Source organism: Protopterus annectens, chromosome 6.part0 (assembly GCF_019279795.1).
Source record: "Protopterus annectens isolate FY-2018-M chromosome 6.part0, PAN1.0, whole genome shotgun sequence".
In the NCBI taxonomy this organism is placed as follows: domain Eukaryota; kingdom Metazoa; phylum Chordata; order Ceratodontiformes; family Protopteridae; genus Protopterus; species Protopterus annectens.
Genome location: NC_056737.1, coordinates 872,042,077 through 872,063,440, shown reverse-complemented (window position 1 = coordinate 872,063,440; position 21,364 = coordinate 872,042,077). Strand labels below are relative to the sequence as shown.

Sequence of the window (21,364 nt, the reverse complement as noted above, 5' to 3'; positions counted from 1 at the left end):
ATGTTTATCCTTACCTTTATGACCTCATTCAAGCAACTCATCCAGAAATTCTGCTGGAGAATCTCCATGCAGCCATCAGCTTGCTTCTAAGCCTGAGGTGTGCTGTCAATTACAAGAAATTAACCCCCCCCCCCCCGACTCCTTTTCATGACCAGGTCTTCCTGGGGTGCAGGATAAGGACAGATCTTATGATGGAATTTCTTCCCCTTCATAAAGTGCAATCTCTTTTAGCCTACTTTCAGTAACTCGTACCACTCACTTCTTTGACAGCCAGGGTGTTTCTCAGACTTTTAGGATTCATGGCATCCATTACTCCTATGCTACCCTTGGCCAAACTCCACATGAGGAAATTCCACTGGTATCTGAAATATCTCTGGTCCCAACATGCACAACCCCTGGATTTTGTTCTTCCTTTTCTTTGTCTGAAGAAAGAACTGCAGTGGTGGATTCAGCAGATTTCACTGAACCTAGCTCTCCCTCTTCAGCCTCCTCTTCCTGTGTAGGAGCTGTTCACAGACGCCTCAGACCTGAGGTGGGGCGCAACCTTAGGAAACCTGAAGGTCCAGTGTCTTTGGTCCACCTGTATAAGGAAGGAGCACATAAACATCAAATAAATGAGGGCTTTGATTTTTGCTCTTCAAGCTTTCCAGTATTCTCTTCAGTCAGGCCCCCTGAAGCTGTTCACAGACAATACCACAGTCCTTTGGTATGTGAACAGACAGGGGGAACAAAGTCTTACCTGCTTTGCAGGGTGGCTCTTTAGGCTTAGGAGATGGCTTCCCAATCAAAAGTCCCCTTACAAGCGATTTACATTCCTTCAGGTCAAAATGTTCTGGCAGACATACACTAAGCAGGTCCGTGACTTAGTCCCACAAATGGATGCTCCACAGGGATGTGTTTCTGGACATTCTCCACTGGTGCGGTTCACCTCAAGTAGATCATTCTACCTCCCCTCTGGATAGACAACTTCAACAATTTTTGTGCCAGAGTCCCAGGTCCTCGCATATGGAAGGTAGACACCCTTTCAATATCTTAGAAGGGGATGTTTCTCTACGTATTCCTCTTTCTCACTTATTCTGAATGTTCTGCTGAAAATTCAGCAGGACAAATCAAAAATCTTGTTGGTGACCCCCTTTTGGCCAAGACAGCACTGGTTCCCCCCTCTTCTGCATTTAGCCAAGGGCAGTCATCACAATTTACCTCACAGGGTGGACCTCCTCACACAAGACAAGGGATCACTTATTCACCCTCACTTAACCTTGAACCTAACTCCTTGGGTTTAGGCTTCTGATCCCTTTTTGACACCTTTTTTTCTGAGGACATGCTTCTACTCCTGCAGGAGGCCAGGAAACCTAATACTATGAGATTCTGCTTATCCAGATGGAAGAGGTTGTCCATCTGGTGTCTAAAGAAACAGATCCATTTTCCGTGGATAACCCTGTAGTTTCATGTTACTTGTGTGAGCTGCTTATGGCCAGATTGGTTTATTCTTCTATAAAAGCCCACTTATCTGCCATTTCTGCATGTTTGCCTCTATCCCCTCCCTTAGCCTCTAGGCTAGAGGTTAAGCTTTTTTTTTTTAAAGGCTTCCTTCATATCAGACCTCCTAGGAAACCTGTTCCTCCACCCTGGGATTTGAGATTTGTACTGGAAAAACTCACCCAAGCCCCCTTTGAGCCTGCTGTCACAGCTTCCTTTAAAGCATTGCAGTTGGAAGATTGTGCTGCTGATGGCCATCATTTCTGCTAGGAGAGTCTCTGAACTCCAAGCTTTAGTGGTATCTCAGCCATTCCTCATTTTCCACAAAGATGAGGGGTCTCTACATACTAACCCCTCTTTCATGCCCAAGGTGGCCAATGATTTGTCCCTTAACCAATCTATTACTTTACTTATTTTCTTTCCCTCCCCTCAAAATTCCATTGAAAAGGTATTACATTAGATGTGCATAGACAACTCAGATTTTACCTGGATAAAACAGTCCTTTTGGAAATCGGAGCAACCTTTTGTTTATTTTCACCCCAGAGCACTAGGAAAGCTTGTGTCAAAACAGACCATCTCTTCGTGGATTTCTAAGGCCATTTCTTTCTGCTGTGTTTCCCATTGTAAAAATCTTAATCTGTGAAAGCTCGTTCCACCAGAGCTGTTGCTTCATCTGGGGCCTTTTTCAAGGGACTGGACACTGTTTCGATCTTGGAGGCAGATACATTGTCTTCTGTCCACAGCTTTACCAAACATTACAAGCTGGATGGCATCTCCAGATCCAGAGCAGGGTTTACCAGGGCAGTCCTGCATGTTTTTGTGGAGTGTTCCTCTGTTCCATCCTCCCTTTCCCTTTCGTGAGCTTTGGTACTCTATATGTCGTCCTCTTCCATATTGCAGTATTCTATCCCACCCTCCTCCCCTCTTGGTCCTTGTATTTCTATGAATGGTAGTTTGCCTCTCCTTTTTATCCTTGGACTGGTGTTCTGACTGGGGCATTCATTTTCAGAGAATGGTATGTGCAGATGTCACTTTATGGCGTATGCTTCCTGCTGCCTAAGTGCAACGTCCAATGTACCTTGCAGTAGAAAGTTTTTTTATGTACTGGATGGACGTTTTGGTCGCCTAGGTAGAGAATCTGCCTCATGTTATGAATACTGCAACATGGAAGAGAGGGACATCTGTGGTTATAGTAAGATTTAACACAACTATTCTTTGTTCAACTTGTCACTGTTGCAGTATTCTGTCCCTCCCTCCCTCCTCCTCCCTGTTGGGCTTTCTCTTTTCTCTGGTTAACGGGACTTTGTCTTCTGAATGAGCATATACTATGCTCACTTTTTTCCTCATTTGCTGCTACTGTTTTTTGGGTGTATTTTAGTTCTTAAAGTTTTGCACTCAAGCTTCACCTATGTATCTTACCCTTCAGACGTAGGAAATGCATGCAGCTCGTGGAAGGGCCCAGGTTTGGTATTCTAGCCAGACGTATTGCTACCCTCAGCAGGATATTTGTATAGTAAGAAATGCCCTTTTATCATAACCTTTTAATTCCTTCTGTTGGTACATAAAAATTCCAAAGTTGTATTAAGTTATTTTTTTCTTTTCATTCTTTTTTCTCCTGTCCTGTTTTTTTTTCTATCCCCCCTCCCCCCACAGATTTTTATACTTTTTTATATAACATAATTTATTTTCCTCTCTCTCTACCCTTCTCATTTTCTAAAATAAATTCATAGATGCTAAATGTACCATTGGATTTTTTAACTTCAAACCACCTTTATTAATTATCCCTCATCTCACCAATTTCAACCTTGAGCCCCAAGTGAAAACTAAAAAAAAAACCTCTAATCTCACACTCTTTCCATTTGAATGGGAGACCTATTTCCCCTAGATATACTATTTTTTTTAATAGTAAAGCATTCACCATGTCATCCAGCAGTTTTTTTGTCCACATATTTCTCCACATTGTTTGATAACTCTTTCATACTCAAACCAAATTTTACCCAGAGTCTTTCTTTTTGAAACCTATTCCATTTTTTACCTCGCTGAATCCCTTACACTTCATTTTACATTACAAACTAGGTTTTTATCAGTATGTAACACGAAATGCAGATGCGTCAGGCATAAAACAGTAAATGTCCTGTAGTCCTATCTCGCCTTCATTCTTACACTTGGGTTCAGAGCCGAACCTTGGCTCCGACTCTGCAGTTCTCTAGTTCAAAGTCTTCTGGTTGGCTCCTGGCAATGAGGTATCCCATCATGCACCACTGACATGTCCCAGATCTCGTTTGCCGCTCGAGTTCAGAAGTGCTTCTTCTTGGCCATGTCTAAGTGGAATATTTTTTTTTTTATTACTCAATTTATAGTGTTTTAAAAAGTTGTATTCTCTTATTCAGTATTCATTTAGTCTGGTGTCTGTTAAGACCTTGTGTGGCATTGATTGCTGTGTTTCTGCTTTTTTTTATTGGCCATTCTTCTGCAGGCCTGTTTTTGTGTATCACTGATGTTCTTCATTCCACATTGCTGCAGTCCTAACTATTGGGTAGTCCGCTGTCCAGTCGGCCCGAATACCAAAGTATATGGCTGACGTCGGTCAGGGTACTAATGCGCATGACCGACGTCATATCCTCAGTCTTTTTTGCCGCATGGTCCGATGCAGAAGCGATTTTGCGAGTGCAGGTTGGCGTTCTGAAAGTTTCTGAAGCCAGAGTTTCAGACCGAATCAAAGTTGGCTAAGTACCCCGTTGGGGAATATTTTGTTTTTCTTGCCTCAGTATTTAACCGGATGTCAGAAAAGTGAATAACTGTATTTCTTGTGGGAAACAGATACCTCATAGGGATTACCATACTTTGTGTATACCTTGTTTAGGGCCTGAGCACGGCGTTGTTGGATGCGCTCTTGTGCTAGATTTAACAAACGCACTATTAAGAGAAGGTTAGACTGTGCCAGGTTAGTGTTTGGAAAGCGTTGTAATTATAAAATGCCGTCGGATGCTCGATGCGGCCTTGACTAAAAAAGGACAAAACAGCAAAGCCTAGAGTGGAAGAACCGACACGACAGTACAGGCGTCTGTTCTTTAGAGGCTCAGTGGAGCGGAGGTTTTGCCAGGTGTTTCTTTGGAGTCTCAGGAGAGACTTTACTGTTACAGGATGTATCCTCTCCGAAGTAGGCCAGGCTGAGGGGCTTCTCAGGTGGCTGTTCTTCCCTCTCTTCCTAAGGTGGTTAGAGCCTCCCTTCTGTTTCCAAGGCTTCTTTGAGGGGCAGGCCGAGTTTTGCTTCAGTGGGGGTTTCTCCTAGTGGTCTTTGCCTAAGAAACATATGCTTAAAATGGCAGAGGATTTGATTACTATGATAAGGGGTTCTATGCCCCTCCTGATAAGAGGCCTAGGGTGGAACCTGAGTTTGAGAGTTTTGAGCAATGCTCGAGGCTTCTGAGTCTTGTTGAAGACTTGCAGGAGTACCCTCCTTATTCTGATTCTGATGTGGATGATTCTACTCCTTCAGCTTCTCCTCCTGAGGATTTTTCATTTTCAGAGACTCTGCATTCCATGAGGGAGCATTTTAAATGGGAAGGTCAAGATTTCTCTGATTCCAGGAAAAGGCTTAGGGAATTCTTGTTTTTACCCCAGCATAGGCCTTTAGCTATACCTCCTGTTTTGAATGTGGTGGAAGATGTTTTTGCAGAGGCTTCCCTGAATCCTGATTCTTTGCCTCCTGCCCCAGTTAAACCAGATAGGTATTATAGGGTGCCTGAAGCTCATAAGTATCTTTTAAGAGTCCTAGGGCAGACCCGAAACTGTCTCTCAGGGGCCTAAAGGTGTGAAGGCCTCAGTTGTTAAAAATCCTGTCCCTCCTGATAAAGAGGCAAGGGCTTTGGATAGATGGGGAAAGAAAGTATATACTTCTTCCACTTTAGCCATGAGGGCGTTGAATTGTCAGTTTCACATGTTAAAATATCAGAATTATCTTCTTTCACAGTTGAAATCTAAGGTGGATGCTCTGGCGGAAGGTATTGAGTGTAAAGAGTTGCAGGATTTAGTTCATGTGTCTGAACAGGTGGGTAAGCATTCCTTGCAATGTGGTTTTGATGCTGTGCAGGCCTCCTCCAGGGTGGCTGCCACTGGTTCTGTTCTTCGTGGGCACGCCTGGCTGAGAGATCAGAATTTAGCTGAGCATGTTAAGACACGGATTTTGGATGCTCCTTTGCAGTCTGATGTGTTGTTTGTCCTGTAGAAGCAGTTTTGAAGAAAATGGAGGACAAGGCTAAGTCTATGCAAACTGTTAAAGATTTTTGCAGGTGCAGCCTCCAAGTTTAGTAGAAATTGGCCTGCTAAGGGATGGACTTATCCTGCTTATGATTCCCAGTCTAGGGGTAGGTCTAGGGGGCAGAGCTCAGGGTTCTTTTAGGCCTAGGACAGGGAGTTCTCCTGCTCAGACTTCTGGTGATGGCAGGGGTCAGTCGCAGACCCAATGACCTGCCTTTTCAGCTGCCAGTTCATTCTGGAAGACTGTCTCTTTTCAAAGAAAATTGGGATTTAATTACCCAAGACAGATGGGTTCTGGATATTATTCACCACGGTTACAGGTTTTATTTCCATACCTTGCCTCCTTTCAAAGGCATGCCAGACATTCCTCCTCTACAAAGACAAGAGGCTCACAAGCAAATTTCTCTGTTACTCCAAATAGGGGCCATTCAGCCGGTTCCTGTGCCAGAAAGGGGCCTAGGATTTTATTCTCGCCTGTTCCTAGTACCGAAGAAGGGGAACACGTGGAGACCAATTTTGGATTTATCTATTCTCAACACTTATCTGGACATTCCCAAGTTCAAAATGTTGACGTTACAACAGCTTTTACCTCTGCTGGGAAAAGATCACTGGATGGTAACTTTAGATCTCAAGGAAGCTTACCTTCATGTGCCTATAAGACTAAGTTGCAGAAAGTATCTGCCGAGCTGGAAATTCTCATTATCAGTTCTCTGCATTGCCCTTTGGCTTATCCACTGCGCCCAGAGTATTCACAAAGGTTCTGGCTCCAGTGATAGCTTACTTCAGGCTAAAAGGAATTCAAATCTATCCTTACTTGGACGATTGCCTGATTCTGGCTCAAGAAAAGGAAGACCTTCTACAGCATTTGGAATATGTCATAGCAGTGCTAAGATGCCTAGGGTATTCTGTGCGAAATAAAGTCCAGTCTAGTACCCTCTCAAGACATGTGCTTTCTGGGTGTGAGACTGAATACAGCAGCCCAGATGGCCTTTTTAACCCCGGACAAACAAAAGAATCTTTCCAGTTACTTCCATCAACTATCTCTTCAGTCGGGCTGACTGCAAGGACAGTCCTTCAAGCCTTAGGGTTCATGGCATCTTGTATTCTGGTGCTTCCCAATGCCAAACTGCATATGAGGAAGCTACAATGGTATCTCAAAAATGTATGGACACAGCACTGCCAGGATTTGGACACTGTCATTCAAATAATACCTTGCATTCAAAAGGAATTTTTGTGGTGGGCTCAGGAATGTCACCTAAACAAGGGACTCTCTGTGACCCGGCCAGAGGCGAGTCAAATTCTAACGACAGATGCCTCAGACATTGTTTGGGGAGCTCATCTAAATGGAAAGTGGATACAAGACAAGTGGCCTGCCAGACTACAGCATCTACATATCAACATGAAGGAGATGTTAGCAGTCCAGTTTGCATTAATGGCTTTCAAGGAGTTACTTCTTCCAGGGCAGGTGTTGATTCTAACAGACAACACAACTGTCATGTGGTACATCAACAAGCAAGGGGGAACACATTCTTACCCATTGTGCAGGCAAGCACTGATTTTATGGGAGACTGCGCTCAGCTTGCAACTAACTCTTCAGGCAAGGTTTCTGCCGAGCACAGAACTCCTTAGCAGATGTGTTAAGCAGACAAATCATGGATCCCCACGGTGGAAACTGGATCTTCATGTATTTCAAAAGTTGACAGTGTCCTGGGGAACTCCAGACATAGATCTGTTCGCTTCTCCACTAAACCACCAGCTGCCAAAGTTTTGCACAAAGAGGTTTCATCACACAGCTTGGAAAGTGGATGCTCTTTCTTTCAGTTGGAAAAATCTTCATGTGTATGCGTTCCACCTCTGCCTCTTCTTCCAAAGGTGCTTCTAAAGGTCAGACAAGACAAGCCAAGGATGATTTTAATAGCTCCAGATTGGCCTCGGCAGCACTGGTACCCATTACTGAGGAGTCTGGTAAAGAAGCCTCCATGGCCTTTACCCTTGATTCCACACCTGTTGTCTCAGAGAGACGGTCACCTGCTCAATGTCAAGCTTCACTCTCTTCATCTAACAGCCTGGCATATTCTGTTTTGAAAGACAGCAGGTCTCAACTTCCTCAACAAGTTTTAAATGTGATTATGGAAGCCAGGAGACCTAGTACAAGGAAAGTGTCATGATGAAAATGGAAGAGATTTTTATTTTGGAGTGCAGCAAACAATTTGGAGATTTCTGAGCCAAATTTGAGTGTGGCTCTTCAATATCTTACTGAGTTATTGGACAAAGGTTTGTCTTTCTCTTCCATTAAGATTCATGCTGCAGCGATTTCAGCTCACTATGATTGTGACCCACCATTGTTTTCACATCCTTTGTTCAAGCAATTTCTTAGAGGGGCAAAGAATATAAGACCCCCAGAGCTCCTACTCCTGCTTGGGATCTCAATTTTGTGTTGGAGAAACTTACTCTACAACCTTTTGAGCCTGCGGCTACTGCTGAACTGAAATACTTGTCATGGAAGACTGCTTTTGTTGGCCATTACTTCTGCAAGAAGGGTTTCTGAGTTACAGGCCCTTATGGCAGTGGAGCCTTTTGATTTTTCATAAGGATAGAGTATCTTTACTAATCCTACCTTTATGCCTAAGGGGGTTTCTACTGTGGCTCTGCCCCAGACTATTCCTTTGCCTACGGTTTATGCAGATCCCCAAAATAAAGGGGAAAAGATTTTGCACACTTTAGATGTACACAGGCAATTGCGTTATTATTTGAGCAGGACTAAGGATTTTAGGCAGTCTCAGCAGTTGTTTGTTTCTTTTGCTTTGAGTTCTCAGGGCAAGCCTGTGTCAAAACAAACTATTTCTAGATGGATTGGGTGTTGCATTACATTTTGTTATTCCCATCATGGCAAGGAGATTCCAGCTGGGATTAGGCCTCATTCCACTAGGGCTACTGCCACTTCAACAGCATTTCTAAGGGGGGTGGCAACTAAGGATATTTTGGAGGCAGCTACTTGGAGTTCAGTGCATACGTTCTCTAAGCATTATCACCTTCCTCTCTACTCTAAGTCTAGGGCTGGTTTTGCCACAGCTATTTTGCAGGGCATGTTGTCAGTTCCTGCTTCCTTATGATTTGCCAGCCTCCCTTACCTCTGCTTTGGGATTCTACCCAATAGTTAGGACTGCAGCAATGTGGAATGAAGAACATAGTACAGTTTTGTACCTACCATAAATGTAGATGTTCGAGGATCCACATTGCTGCAGTCCAATTTATCTCCCTCCTTCCCCTCTGTGTTTAGGGGTGGTTGTGTAGGTGAGGTTATATTCTGCTAATTTTGTATATTTTGTATATATATATTTTGGTGCAGGTATGTTGGGAGTTTTGGTTTGGCCTTATCTTTTCAGGGTCTTCTGACATCTGGGGCAAGAAAAGACTGAGGATATGACGTCGGTCATGCGCATTAGTACCCTGACGTACTGACGTCAGTCTAATGCGCCCTGACCGACGTCAGCCATATACTTTGGTATTCGGGCCGACTGGACAGCGGGCTCCCCAATAGTTAGGACTGCAGCAATGTGGATTCTCGAACATCTACATTTATGGTAGGTACAAAACTGTACTTTCTCACTGTTGGTTTTGTTTGCTATTTGGGCTTTTGCCTCATTTGTTTTCTCTTTTCAAAGCTATATTTCACCAAGGGCTACGCCCTTTTAAATTAGAGGACCTAGTCCTCGGTCTGTCGCTCATGTTCTTTTCCTTCCCAGGGCTAGGCTCGCTTTACCTAGTCCTCTGTCTTGTATTGTGTTTTTTCCTCTAGGGCTAGGCCCATTTAAGTTAGAGGACCTATGTCTGTCTGTTGTTCCCTCAGGGCTAACCGTTTAATTTAGAGGTAGTTTCTGTTTCTGGCACTAGTAGCTGTGACTTGTTTTTTTTTCTGTCTGTCTTGGATATCAGCTTTTGATTTCGGATATGTCTAAAGACTTGAAAGGCCACAAGCCTTCTGGGTTTAAAAAATGTACCAAGTGCGCCCCAAAAAAATTTCCCTGACAGATGGGCATACTATTTGCATATACTGCTTAGGTGCTATTCACCTTCAAGAGTCTGGATCATTTTGCCATGCTTTTTAGCCCTCAAGTCCTTCAAGAGAGAAAGAACAAACTTATATTGAAAGGTCTCTTAAAGCATTATTTTGAGGAAGAATTGTCTTCCTCCTCCTCCTCCTCTAGTTCCAAGTCACCCTCATCTAAAAAAGACAAAGTTAAACGTGCAAAAAGGCAGTCTACCACTCACTCAGTGTTATCGGAGCCGCCAGAGAAAATTTCTAAATCGACTACTTCCTCTTCGGCTGCACTGGTGGAACAATCAGTTTCGGTTCCAAAGATTACAGAGCTGATAACTGAATCTGTGTCTCGGAGCCAGTCAGCTGAACTTCGTCCGGTTTCTCCAACACTCAGATCACCAATTTTTCAACGGTCTAGGTCTTCCACTTTATCCTCCAGGTCCTCTAGGAGCCTTTCTGATGAGGACATTGAGAGAGTGGTGTGCAGACTCCTGAAAACATCAGCGCTGGCAAATTTACTTTCGGCTCTGTCCCCGTCTGCTCCGGAGCCTACTGAGCCCGTACACCCTATCACCGTTCCTCCTCTGAGCCACTCAGGCGCTTTGGAGCCAGAGATGTCAGTGCCACTTGCTATGGAAAGGTTGATTCCAGCTACCTCGGTGGGTCTCTCTGTTCCGATATCTGCTTAGACTCCGGTACCATCCGTGGGGTCTAGGGTCCTAAGCTGTCCAGTCGGACCAGAGGGGACACTTGACCCGAACTTCGGTTCCGAGCTTACCTCTCTGTGTTTCGGCTCGGGTGAGTTCGGACCCCATGTCCGTCTCGGAGCCTATCTCCTGTGTACCGAAGACTGCCTCTGCTCCTTCAGAACAAGGGGTGTCCTCTGAACCAAGAGGGTCGGCCTTCGAGCTGATGAGGAGTGTTCTGCCCAAGTCTTCAGTTCCAACTAGGGGCACCAACACTCTTCCCCCTAAAGCGCCAACCTCAATCTCAGCACCTTCTCTCATCCAGCATAGCAGAGACTCGTAGCCTCAGGAACCCTCCATGAGTGGTCCCCAATCTTCCGAGATCTCCCCAGAATATCCTTCTGAGGAGCCCCCTCAGAAGAAAACTTGTAAGAGGAAGCATGCTGACTCCCCCAATGAGTCCATTACATCAGACACTGACATCGAGGAGTCAGAAGGGTCCCCCATGTCGTCGTCCGATATCTCCTTCACAGATATCCTTGAGATCCTGAAACAGAGAGGCGGCTGGCCCACCACCTTCCCTTCTGATGAGGAATCAGTGTACCTGAAGGCTTTCGGGTCTCAACCCATCACCTCTTGGGCATCTCCACCTTTCGACGAACTTTTGGATCTGGAGAGTCGAAAGGTGTGGAAATCTCCTGATACTGTGGAACCAGTTGCTAGAAGACCTAATAAATTCTTATCAGCACCTCAGGACAAAGATGTTCTCACCAAAGGTGTGCCAGTAGATCCCATGGTGGTTGGCAGCAGCCACCAAAAAGGAACTTGGTGAAACTTCCTCCACTGTCCATCCACCGAACAAGGAGTCTTGAACGATGGATAGATAAGGGAAGCGTGTCTTTTCTTCAGCGGCTTTTACACTTAGATGTCTGAACTACCTTTCTCATTTCACTAGGCTTCAGAGAGATCTCCTGAAAGAGCTGGGAGATACTCCAAGGTATAATGTATCTGATAAGCTTAACGCACAGATGTCTACTTTAAATTCTCTTGTCAACTCCTCCATGAGGCTGATATCTTATGCAGCGGATGGAGCGAGTAGGGCAGTGGGTTCAGGAGCTTCTCTTAGAAGGCACTCCTTGATGCGCTTGTGTAATTTTGTGGAGGCCTTTAAGTCTACATTTACCATTGCCCCCTTTGATGGGTCCTCGTTGTTTGGGCCTAAGGTAAAGGACACACTCACCAGGTGCAAACAGGAAGGGAAAACCCTGTCTGCCATGGAAGTCCATTTTTCTGTTCCTTCTAGACCTTATCCCAAAGGGCAGAGGGGCGGAAAGATGTAGTTCAGGAAGTCCGAGGTTTTTCCAGGACATACAGGGTGATTCCTTCTCCAGAGGCAGAGGAGGAGGAAATAATTGTAGACGTCGGCCTAGAGGCAGGGGAGGCCTGCAAAATCAGGGAGACCGTGATTCCTTTCGTGGTCATCCCTTTCGTAGTCATCCCTACCAGTGCTTCTGAAAGGAGTCCCGACTGTGCATGTCTGGAGCCAGTCGGGGGACATATATCTTTGTACCCAGAAGCTTGGCGCAACATCACACAAGACAAGTGGGTGCAAAGGATAATTACCAGAGGATACTGTATTCCTTTCTCTTTCACTCCTCTTCGGTCCAGAAGAATCCCAGATGTTCCACCCAATCACAGGGATTCAGCAACTGTAGAAATCCAAAGGTTGCTCAAAAAGAGTCAGCCAACCTGTCCCCGCAGAACAAGTAGGATTAGGGACTTACTCCAGATTCTTTTTGGTGCCCAAACGAACAGGGGACTTGAGACCCATCTTGGATCTCAGCAAGTTGAACAAATCAGTAAAGAAGTTCAAGTTCCGAATGGTCACGTTACAGTCGGTACTCCTGCTATTAGGGAAAGACATTTGGATGTGCTCCATAGATCTCCAAGATGTGTACTACCACATCAAAATGGACAGAGCATCAAGGAGTCACTTACGCTTCTGGCTGGGGGCCAGTCATTACCAATTTCACGCCCTGCCCTTTGGTCTCACCACAGCCCCCAGGGTGTTCAAATGCATGGCAGTGGTAACTGCTCACTTGAGACGCCTTGGATTCCAAGTCTTTCTGTACCTAGACGACTGGCTCCTGACTGCCACCACCAGGCATCTACTATTACAGGCCAGGGACGCCACCATTATGACTTGCTTGCAGCTAGGAATTACAGTAAACTGGCAAAATCTGCATTATTGTCCTCTCAGCATGTGAATTTCATTGGCACAAAAATAAATACCATCACAATGAGGGCTTACCTCCCCATAGAGAGAGTCCAGAATCTCGGGCAACAAATTTTGAGTCTACTTCCACAGCGAAAAGCAAAGACGGTACTCAAATTGTTAGGGACGATGGCCTCCACGATAACATTAGTCCCATTAGCCAGGCTGCACATGAGGTTTCTGCAGTGGTTACTTTTCGCCCAGTGGTCTCTGCAGCAAATACCTCTTTCTCACCCCATCCTGATAATTGTGCAAACATGATCTTCGCTGGTGGACTCAGTCCAGCCATCTGACCACAGGCAGACCATTTGTTCCATCTCCCCCTGTCGCCACCGTGACCATGGATGCCTCCCAGATAGGGTGGGGGGGCATCATCTAGGGAGAACAGTCCAAGGCATGTGGCAGGAACATGAGGCTCATTTACATATCAGCGTCCTGGAGATGAGAGCAGTGCTTCTGGCGTTGCAAGCACTTCACAACTTTCTTCCTCTAAGGACAATTGCGATTCACTCGGACAACATGTCAGTGGTATGGTACATAAACAAGGAGGGACCAAATCTTACCCCCTATTCAGAGAGGCCCTTCGAGTGTGAGAGTGGGCAGCATCTTCCCAACGTTTTCTGGTCGCAACACACTTTCTGGGGAAAACCTACGTGAAAGCTGACAGGCTCAGCAGGGCGATTCCTATGCCTCACAAGTGGTCTCTGAATCCACACATTGCAGAACAGATTTTTCGCAGATGGGGGTCAGCCTTGCTGCGATTTCTTCGCCACCCCTCTGAATGCCAAATGCAGCAACTACTTCACCCTGATCTCCCCCCCCCCCCGTAGGGGAGACGCCCAGAGACGCACTCATTCACAATTGGCCGTCGGGATTTCTCTATGCCTTCCCACCTTTTCCTCTGATGTCAAAGGTCATTCAGAAAGCAAAATCCTTGGGAAGCAAGATGATCTTCATTGTTCCTTACTGGCCTCGTCAGATTTGGTTCCCCTTCCTCAGGCCTCACCTAATGGACGAACCTTGGATTCTGGACCCAGTGCCAGATTTACTGACGCACATGTCAGGGGTGTACCATCCCTCTCTCCACACCCTCAATTTGACAGCGTGGTTGCTCTGATTCCATCCCTAGTCAGGCTTCATAACTTTTCTCCTGATGCTATACATATTCTGACATCTTCTCACAAACCTTCAACTAGATAGATTTGCGCCAGTAAGGGGCAAAGGTTTTCCTTTTGGGATAGCGATAGAAACCTTGATCCTTATACAGCCTGCATATCTACGATTTTGGAGTTTCTTACACAACTGTTCCATCAAGGTTCATCCACTGCCACTATTAAAGTTCAACTGGCAGCTATTTATACCTTCCATTTGGCTAATGATCCAAACGTTATGGCATGTAGATTGTGCCGAGCTTTTCTTAAAGGGGCCACATTATTGAGACCCCTAGTTATGGACCCTGTGGCACTCCCTCCCATAAACCCCCTGTGCCATTCTTTTCCACCCTTTCTATCACAAAAAATGTATAGTATGCATTTTCACAGCTTTGTTTGTACAGTGCATTAGTCTGTTTGTTTCTAGGTCATACATATGTTCGTATACCCTTCTCCTGAGCTTGCGTTCTGTCTTCCCTATATAGAATGCTTCACAGGTTTGACATTTTGCTAAATATACAAGCCCAAAGGAGTCACAATTATTAAAATCCTTGCCTTCCAGGGTAATTCCCCTGCTTTCAAAATCCGCACTTTATGTATCGCTAATGTATGCGCACTGTTGACAATGTCCACATTTAAACTTTCCCTTCCTTTTTCTCCATCTCTGAACTTCTTGGTTTGTACCATTTTCCAATAAAAGTTTTAAATTACTTGAATTCTTATAAACTACTTGTAGCTTTTCATTCTTTAGTTTCTCAAGTTAGTAAATGCTAAACATTTATTCCATTCCTTATCTGTAGTTTGTCTTACCATTTTTTGCACATGCATTATACTCCAAGATGAGTGCACTGCCAAAATTGTCATTTGCCTTTTTTACTGGACCTATAATATCAAATACTGGTAATCCTAATATTGGCTTAAAGTCATTTGGTCTCCTTTCTGTCACTTCTGTCTCAGTTTTGTCTGTCATATCATCTGGGTATTTCCTCGTCCTAAACATTTTGCTTAGTAACCTTTTTTCCATTTCAAAGTCTTTGTCTCTGGACGTCATCCTGCAGGCCCTAATATATTGTGTTTTAACTATATTTTTCTTGGAGTACAAAGGGTGAGCTCTTTCAAAGTGCAAATAAGAGTTAGAATTAGGTACTCTTTCTATACACCCTGGAATTAAAACGTGAATTTTCCTTGTATATTTCTATATCCAAGTACTCCAACTTCTCATAATTTATTCTGTAGGTAAATTCAAGAAAATGAGTACTGTTATTAATATATTCAATACATTTTTCTCTCTTCTTTTGGCCCTTCCCATAGGATACATATGTCATCCAAGAATCTTCTGTAAAGTGACCAGTTGTTACTGTATATTGATTCGGTTACCATCTTCTTCTTCCCATTTGGCTAAAACCAAATTGGCATAGTTGGGTGCACAAGCAGCACCCATTGCTACTCCTTTCTTCTGGTGAAAAAAATCACATTTGAAGTAAATGAAGTTGAACTTTAGAACCAAATCTATAAGCTCCATCACCACAGTACACTCATCATGGGTTAAAGTCTCATCCTCAAAAATTAGTTCTTCCGGGTATCTTAATCCATCACTGTGGGGAATGCTTGAGAACAAATCTACAGCGTAAATTGTTAGAAAACATAAATTCTCATTCTATAAATCATGATTCATTTTCCTTAGAAGATCCCAAGAGTCTCTCAAAATGTCGGTTCTTTTAAGCCACAGTTTCTTAAGCTTAACATCCACGAATTTGGATAGGGGTAACGTTTTGGAACCCTTAGCCGAAACTATTGGCCTCATAGGGAGATCCATTCCGTTCTTACCTATTTTAGGCATCCCAAAAATAGTAGGAATTTTAGGTTTGTCCACTTTTAAATATTCATATGTCTTCCTATCTAACAATCCATCTAAAAATAAACATTCTAAGGCCATATCTATCCTTCTGTAGCTAATATTTATTTCATTTTTTGAAACTGTGGAGTATTTATTAGGGTCTCCTAAGAGTTCATTAATTTTCCCCTCATAGTCAAAGCTGTTCATCAATACTGTTCCCCCCACCTTTGTCCAGTTTCATAATTCTTAAGCCTGCATCCCCTCTTAATTCATCAAGGATGCTGCTTTCAGCCTGGCTTAAGTTCCTTATATAGTGTACTTTCCCATACTACTACTTTCATTCTCGGGTATATTCTCTAGATTTTTTATCTGGGGATGCAATGGGGGATTGTATGTACTTCATTTTACCAGATATCCTATTTCATAATTTTTATTCTGATCAAATATGACCTGGAAGTTAATTTTCCTAGTAAAGGTTTTAACATCCATAATTGTTTTGGTTAAATCTTCCCTTCTACTAGGAATAAACTTGGTTCCTTTTGATAAGAGACTAAAACGTTCTTTGGTTAAGGAAATATGACTAAAATTGTATATACTAAAATCATCTAAAGTATATCTATAGGGGTTCATTTAGTCTTGCAGAATGGAATTGTTTTCCAAGTCGGGGAGGTTGGTACTGAGTTGTCCTAGTACCTCCCCCTCCCCCTTTTAACCCCCCCCCCCGAATATTTGTGTACCTATATTGTTGTTCATAACCCTCCCTATTCCTTAGTCTCTCGGACCTATGCAAGGGGGAGGGGGGTATTCGGAGACATCATGTAAGTCCATAACCCACTCACTACTTACTGCATTATCCTGATATTAACTGTGTAGCCTTATTGAGTACCAGTAAGACCAGGGAGTGCAGTTGGAACAGAATTTTGTTGAAAAGCAGTGTATTTAATTTTACAGACTATTTGAAGTTTCTTGTCACAATGAAATTATCAAATGCTATACAAGTAAACGTAATCCCAGATAGTGTACAGTATACAAGCATATCATGTAAATGATTTTTAGAAATTTTAGGAATAATGGTAGTTTTAACAATATTGTGTCATCCAAATAATCCAGCAATGGTCAGTTGAAGGAGACATATACAGACTGCCAGATTTGATTGTTTCAGCTGTAAGAGGGACTGCTAACAATACCTTATGGCTGTGATGGAATACAGAAGTACTCCACTGAAAGGTGCCCATCTAATTTATGGGCTGGAGGCAGAATGCAGCCTTCCTAGATCTGCATAATTTCTAATGACTGTCAAAATGAAAATTCTATTGCGTCAAGATTGCAAAGCATCTATCATCTCCATAAAGTAAGGCAGTAAATTGATTCACAAAAGTCTGAAAAGCAGCTAGTTGCATTTGTGTTAAGACATGATCACATGAGGTGGCTTATCTAAACTAGAGATGAAAGGCTGTCCAGAAGATATTTTGTTAAAGTGTTTTCCTTGTAGAGCAATAAGTTGATGCTATTTGAGTCACAGAAGTGTTTAGTGAGCAAGCTTAGACTGCCTGTGTAGATGATTTGAGAGATGTTCCAAGATTCATTTAGCCAAGGTGTCATAGGGTAGGGTACAGATAAATATAAAAAAATAAACTACCCCTATATGCAAAGCAGCTAAAAACCACGTAATTGATCTCTCCTCGTTGTTCTTGAGTCATTCTGCTGAGTTAATGTGATATCAGGAGGGTCCGGATGCGAAAGCATTCCAGGAAGTGAAGTTCATCTACATTAGTAGCAGTCAAGACCACAGAACTGTCATTTTTGTAATATTTAGAATCTCGCCTACTGATCAAGAAGCTAGTTAGGTATTCTGACAATTTCAGAAGTAATACTAAAGACTAAAAAGTTCTGCAGTGTTTGTGCAGACAAAGTTTAAAAATATTATACCAGTAGATTACCCACAGCATGTTAGAGTGAATAGTTAATGAAAAGTTTAGATTAAGTATTCTGTCATTTGCTGTCTCTTATTTATAGAATGGTAAACAATTCAGCTTATAAAAAGTAGAATAGTAATGTATAGGATATATTTAAGATAGTGGCATTTTATTCTGTACATAGCATATGTGTGCATGTGTTGCTTTGTTTGAGGTGTGCTACAGTCATTGAAAGTACTGATGAATTTGGCAGCACAGGTCTTGTCTTTTGCCTTTGACTCTTTACTTAGCCCCTTGAGAAGTATATGTTGTGTAAGTAAAAAGTTAAGCTTTTATAAATTTAAGTCACTGTTTTTTTTTTTTTTTTTTTTTTTTTTTTTTAAATCTTTCCCTCCATCTAGTGAGCCAGTGTATGATGCAGAGTTCCAGCATTTTCTCAGAGGAAAGGAGCTGGTGATGAGTGGTGTTACAACACCAAAGATAAAAGGTGTAACATCCGAACAAGCGGAAGCCATGATTAGACTGAGCAGTCTGCCTGCATTTAAAGACTTGGTTTCTAAAGTCCAAGAAGATGATGTAAGTGCTGGTGGTTTGTTTGCCAACTTCAGTTAATTAGAATCTGTGCTAAGTAGGGCTTTCACAGAGTGCTGAGGCATTTATCCTATACAAGTAATGTTTTGTTGCCCAGTTGTAAGACTGAGGGAGCTACGCTGCATCATAAAGTGTGTGCCTGCTAGCCTGGGACTGGGAGCTGTTGAAGCATAGAATGTGTAAACCCATCTCAACCCACTGCATTGAGACCCACCTCAGTATTCAATGAGGCAGGGGTAAAACTCATTCCCACTCTTGAACATTAGTGAGCGTGAGGTGTTTTAATGACTTTAGACTTCTGAACTACAAACTCCTCAATGAAATGTTTTCCTGTTTCATATTCAGCAATTTCTTTTTATGCACATATGTAGATTTGTGTGTAGTTTACTTCCTTTCTTTACAAATAGTAAGCAGATATATTACATGTATGCAGCCCAGCTTGGTTGGCACAGAAGATTAAGGATGAGCTGCTAACAAAGTTCATCTTGTATGCAAAGGGTTTGAGTCACCTCAGTCTCTGTTCACATGCTGTGTGACTGTAAGCTTGTCACTTAACTTGACAATGATGAAACTGGAGATCCTGTTCCCGCCCTTGCACTCTCTAGCTTGCCAGTGTTGAGGTAGAATGCTGAAGCTTCAAATAACTGATTCTGTAGCCAATGTTGTATTCTCTTTGAATGGCATAGTCTCCTTTTCCCTTTGTTGCTCTGTGTATTTTTTCTGTGTTGTAGAACTTTTTGTCCTAACAATATTCAAAAACACTAAAAGCAGAAATGGCCTTTGTTTCACACAGGTGATGTAATAGGTTCATAGGAATGGTGTTTTCCAAGTATTTACTGTCAAGCACATTGCAAAATGACACTGAAGAGATTGTTTTTCTCTCTCTGTAGATTGGGGGGGGGGAACGACACTATAAGAACAAGTAATTTTAAAACTTAAAAAGGGTCCGGTTACTAGCTTGCCTACCTGGATGTCAAGTGGCAGACGTTTTGACGCCATTTAAAGCAGCCTCACAAAACATGGGGAGTTTTCCTCCATTTTGTCTATTAAGAGTATAATCTAAACAGAGAGCATCAGATGTTTGACTACTTCTGCTCTTGCATGTTTTATTGATGTAACTCTGCCAGGCATAGCAATAGCCAGAGCTGTAACTTGGGACTGAAAGTATGTATATGTTAACAGTCAACTGTATATATTGATCATTAAAAAAAAAAAAAAAGTCTACATTCATGTCATGTGGGGGAAGAAAATCAGCATTGTCATGTTGAGCAGTATCCTTCTTTTTTTTTGGGGGGGGGGTCTCATTTTAAGCCTGTTTTTAGTGCAAGTGTGGATGGTCCGAAATGCCCATGGGTAGAGTTGCAGTACTGGCTCTGTCTGTTAATTCAACTTAGTGCATTTTCTCATCTTTTACTACTGTTGTTCCTAGTTATTTAAATAGAATAGATTAGTACTGGGCTAACTGCCATTGCAAGCCATTTTAAGCCTAGCCAACTATCCCCTGTGAGATTTAAACCCTGTACCTTGTGTTTGTAAGGCAAACGCCTTAACCATTAGGCCACCCTCCCAATCGGCTGTTAACACGTTCTTTTATTTCTTGGTTTCGAGTTTGACTTTCATCTCTCATTCAGCACTACTTGTACTGTTCATTAAGACTTTTGGCTTTTCCCCGTTAGGGGTTGCCACAGCAGAACTCTGGTCTGTTCATGATTAGCAGTGGATTTTTACGGTGCCGAGTTGCCAGCCCGACGTCCCACTTTAAACGAAGTCACGCCCATTCACGCTTGCACCTACCTGCATGTCTTTAACGTCACTCGACCGCGGGGAGGACATGCAGACTCCACACAGAAGGCGCTCAAGCCGAGAATCAAACGGGAGAACCTCTTGCTGTGAGGTGACCACGCTAACCGCTGTGAGGAACTTGGTGGGACCTGGCAAGATTTCAAAATTCCTTGGCTCTGTCATTTAAGTTGGACACAGTTTATACTATTAGTTGCCAAGGAGCTGTATGATGTGGCTGGCATTAAAGCTGACGATGCAATTCACAAATTAGTGTTGAATGCCTGTGTAGCCTGCTAGATATTCTTGATAGCAATGGGCATTCACGCCTCCACTACCCAGGAATGCACCATGAAAGATAAGCAACTACAGTAACTTGATCAGTGAGGTTAATCAGTAGTTGGGAGATAAGGAATTTCATTAGAGATGCAGTAACCTCGGGTGTTTGTTTACCTGGGGATGTGCAGCAAGTATATCTTTGCACTTATATGGAGAAGACAGCTAGCGTAATACCGCAGTCTGTCCTCCGCACAGATAGCGATCACTAATCAATGCTGCAGAGTTGTGGACACACTAGGGATGGATCCCCCAGCAAATTGTGTTGAATATTTTGAATTATGCAGACAGGATGCTGCAAGCAGCCAGTGAATGTCACCCTTTTCTTCTGGAAGGGCATAAAGTACATCTATTCCAGGATTTCTGTGTCAAAGCAGTTAAAATGAGAAGAGTGTTTGCAGATGTTCACTCTGTGTTTAAGAAATGACATCCCCTACTTTCCTGAAGTACAGAGGAGAGCTACAAATAAAATGTAATGTAGAGTATTTCTTTTACACATGCTAAGGATGCTCTGCTTCTCCTGAAGTCACAGCTACTGCAGTATGCACTGAATGAAGTCTGAGACGGGGTGGCTTATGGCTCTTGTCAAGCTAGCAAATGTTTACGTAGATCTAAATAACTTGCAGGGCCAGGTCAGTTTGTGGCCATATTGGCATCAGTAATTTCTCATCCGTGCTGCTTTTTTGCAGCAAACATCATACAGGAGCTTAGTGAAAAAATGGATACCAGAGCAAGGACACAGTCCACAGTACAAGTTTGCATTGTTGCATTATGACAGCTTAATGGAAGTAGAGAGAGAAAGGCAACACAAAAAGTACAGAACAGAAACAAGCCATATGCCAAGCTGTGGAGCACCAGCTGACCCACACAGGATATATGGGGCTAACAAATGAGGAGACTGAAGGTAAAATGCATTAAGCTGGGAAAGGACTTAATGTGAACTTCTTTATTACTTTGTAGCCAGAACTCCTGAGATGTGAATTGTTGAGGCTTGCTAGTGTAAGTGTGAGAA

General features: G+C 43.1%; 1 protein-coding gene across 1 annotated transcript in view; it reads left to right on the top strand.

The window, feature by feature from the left end:
• DYNC1H1 (dynein cytoplasmic 1 heavy chain 1) overlaps positions 1 to 21,364 on the top strand; it is a 3,754,902-nt gene that overhangs the window by 3,206,002 nt on the left and 527,536 nt on the right. The window contains exon 75 of the mRNA XM_044073590.1: positions 18,048 to 18,222. Coding sequence (XP_043929525.1) covers positions 18,048 to 18,222 — 175 coding nt within the window. The remainder of the gene's footprint in view (positions 1 to 18,047; positions 18,223 to 21,364) is intronic.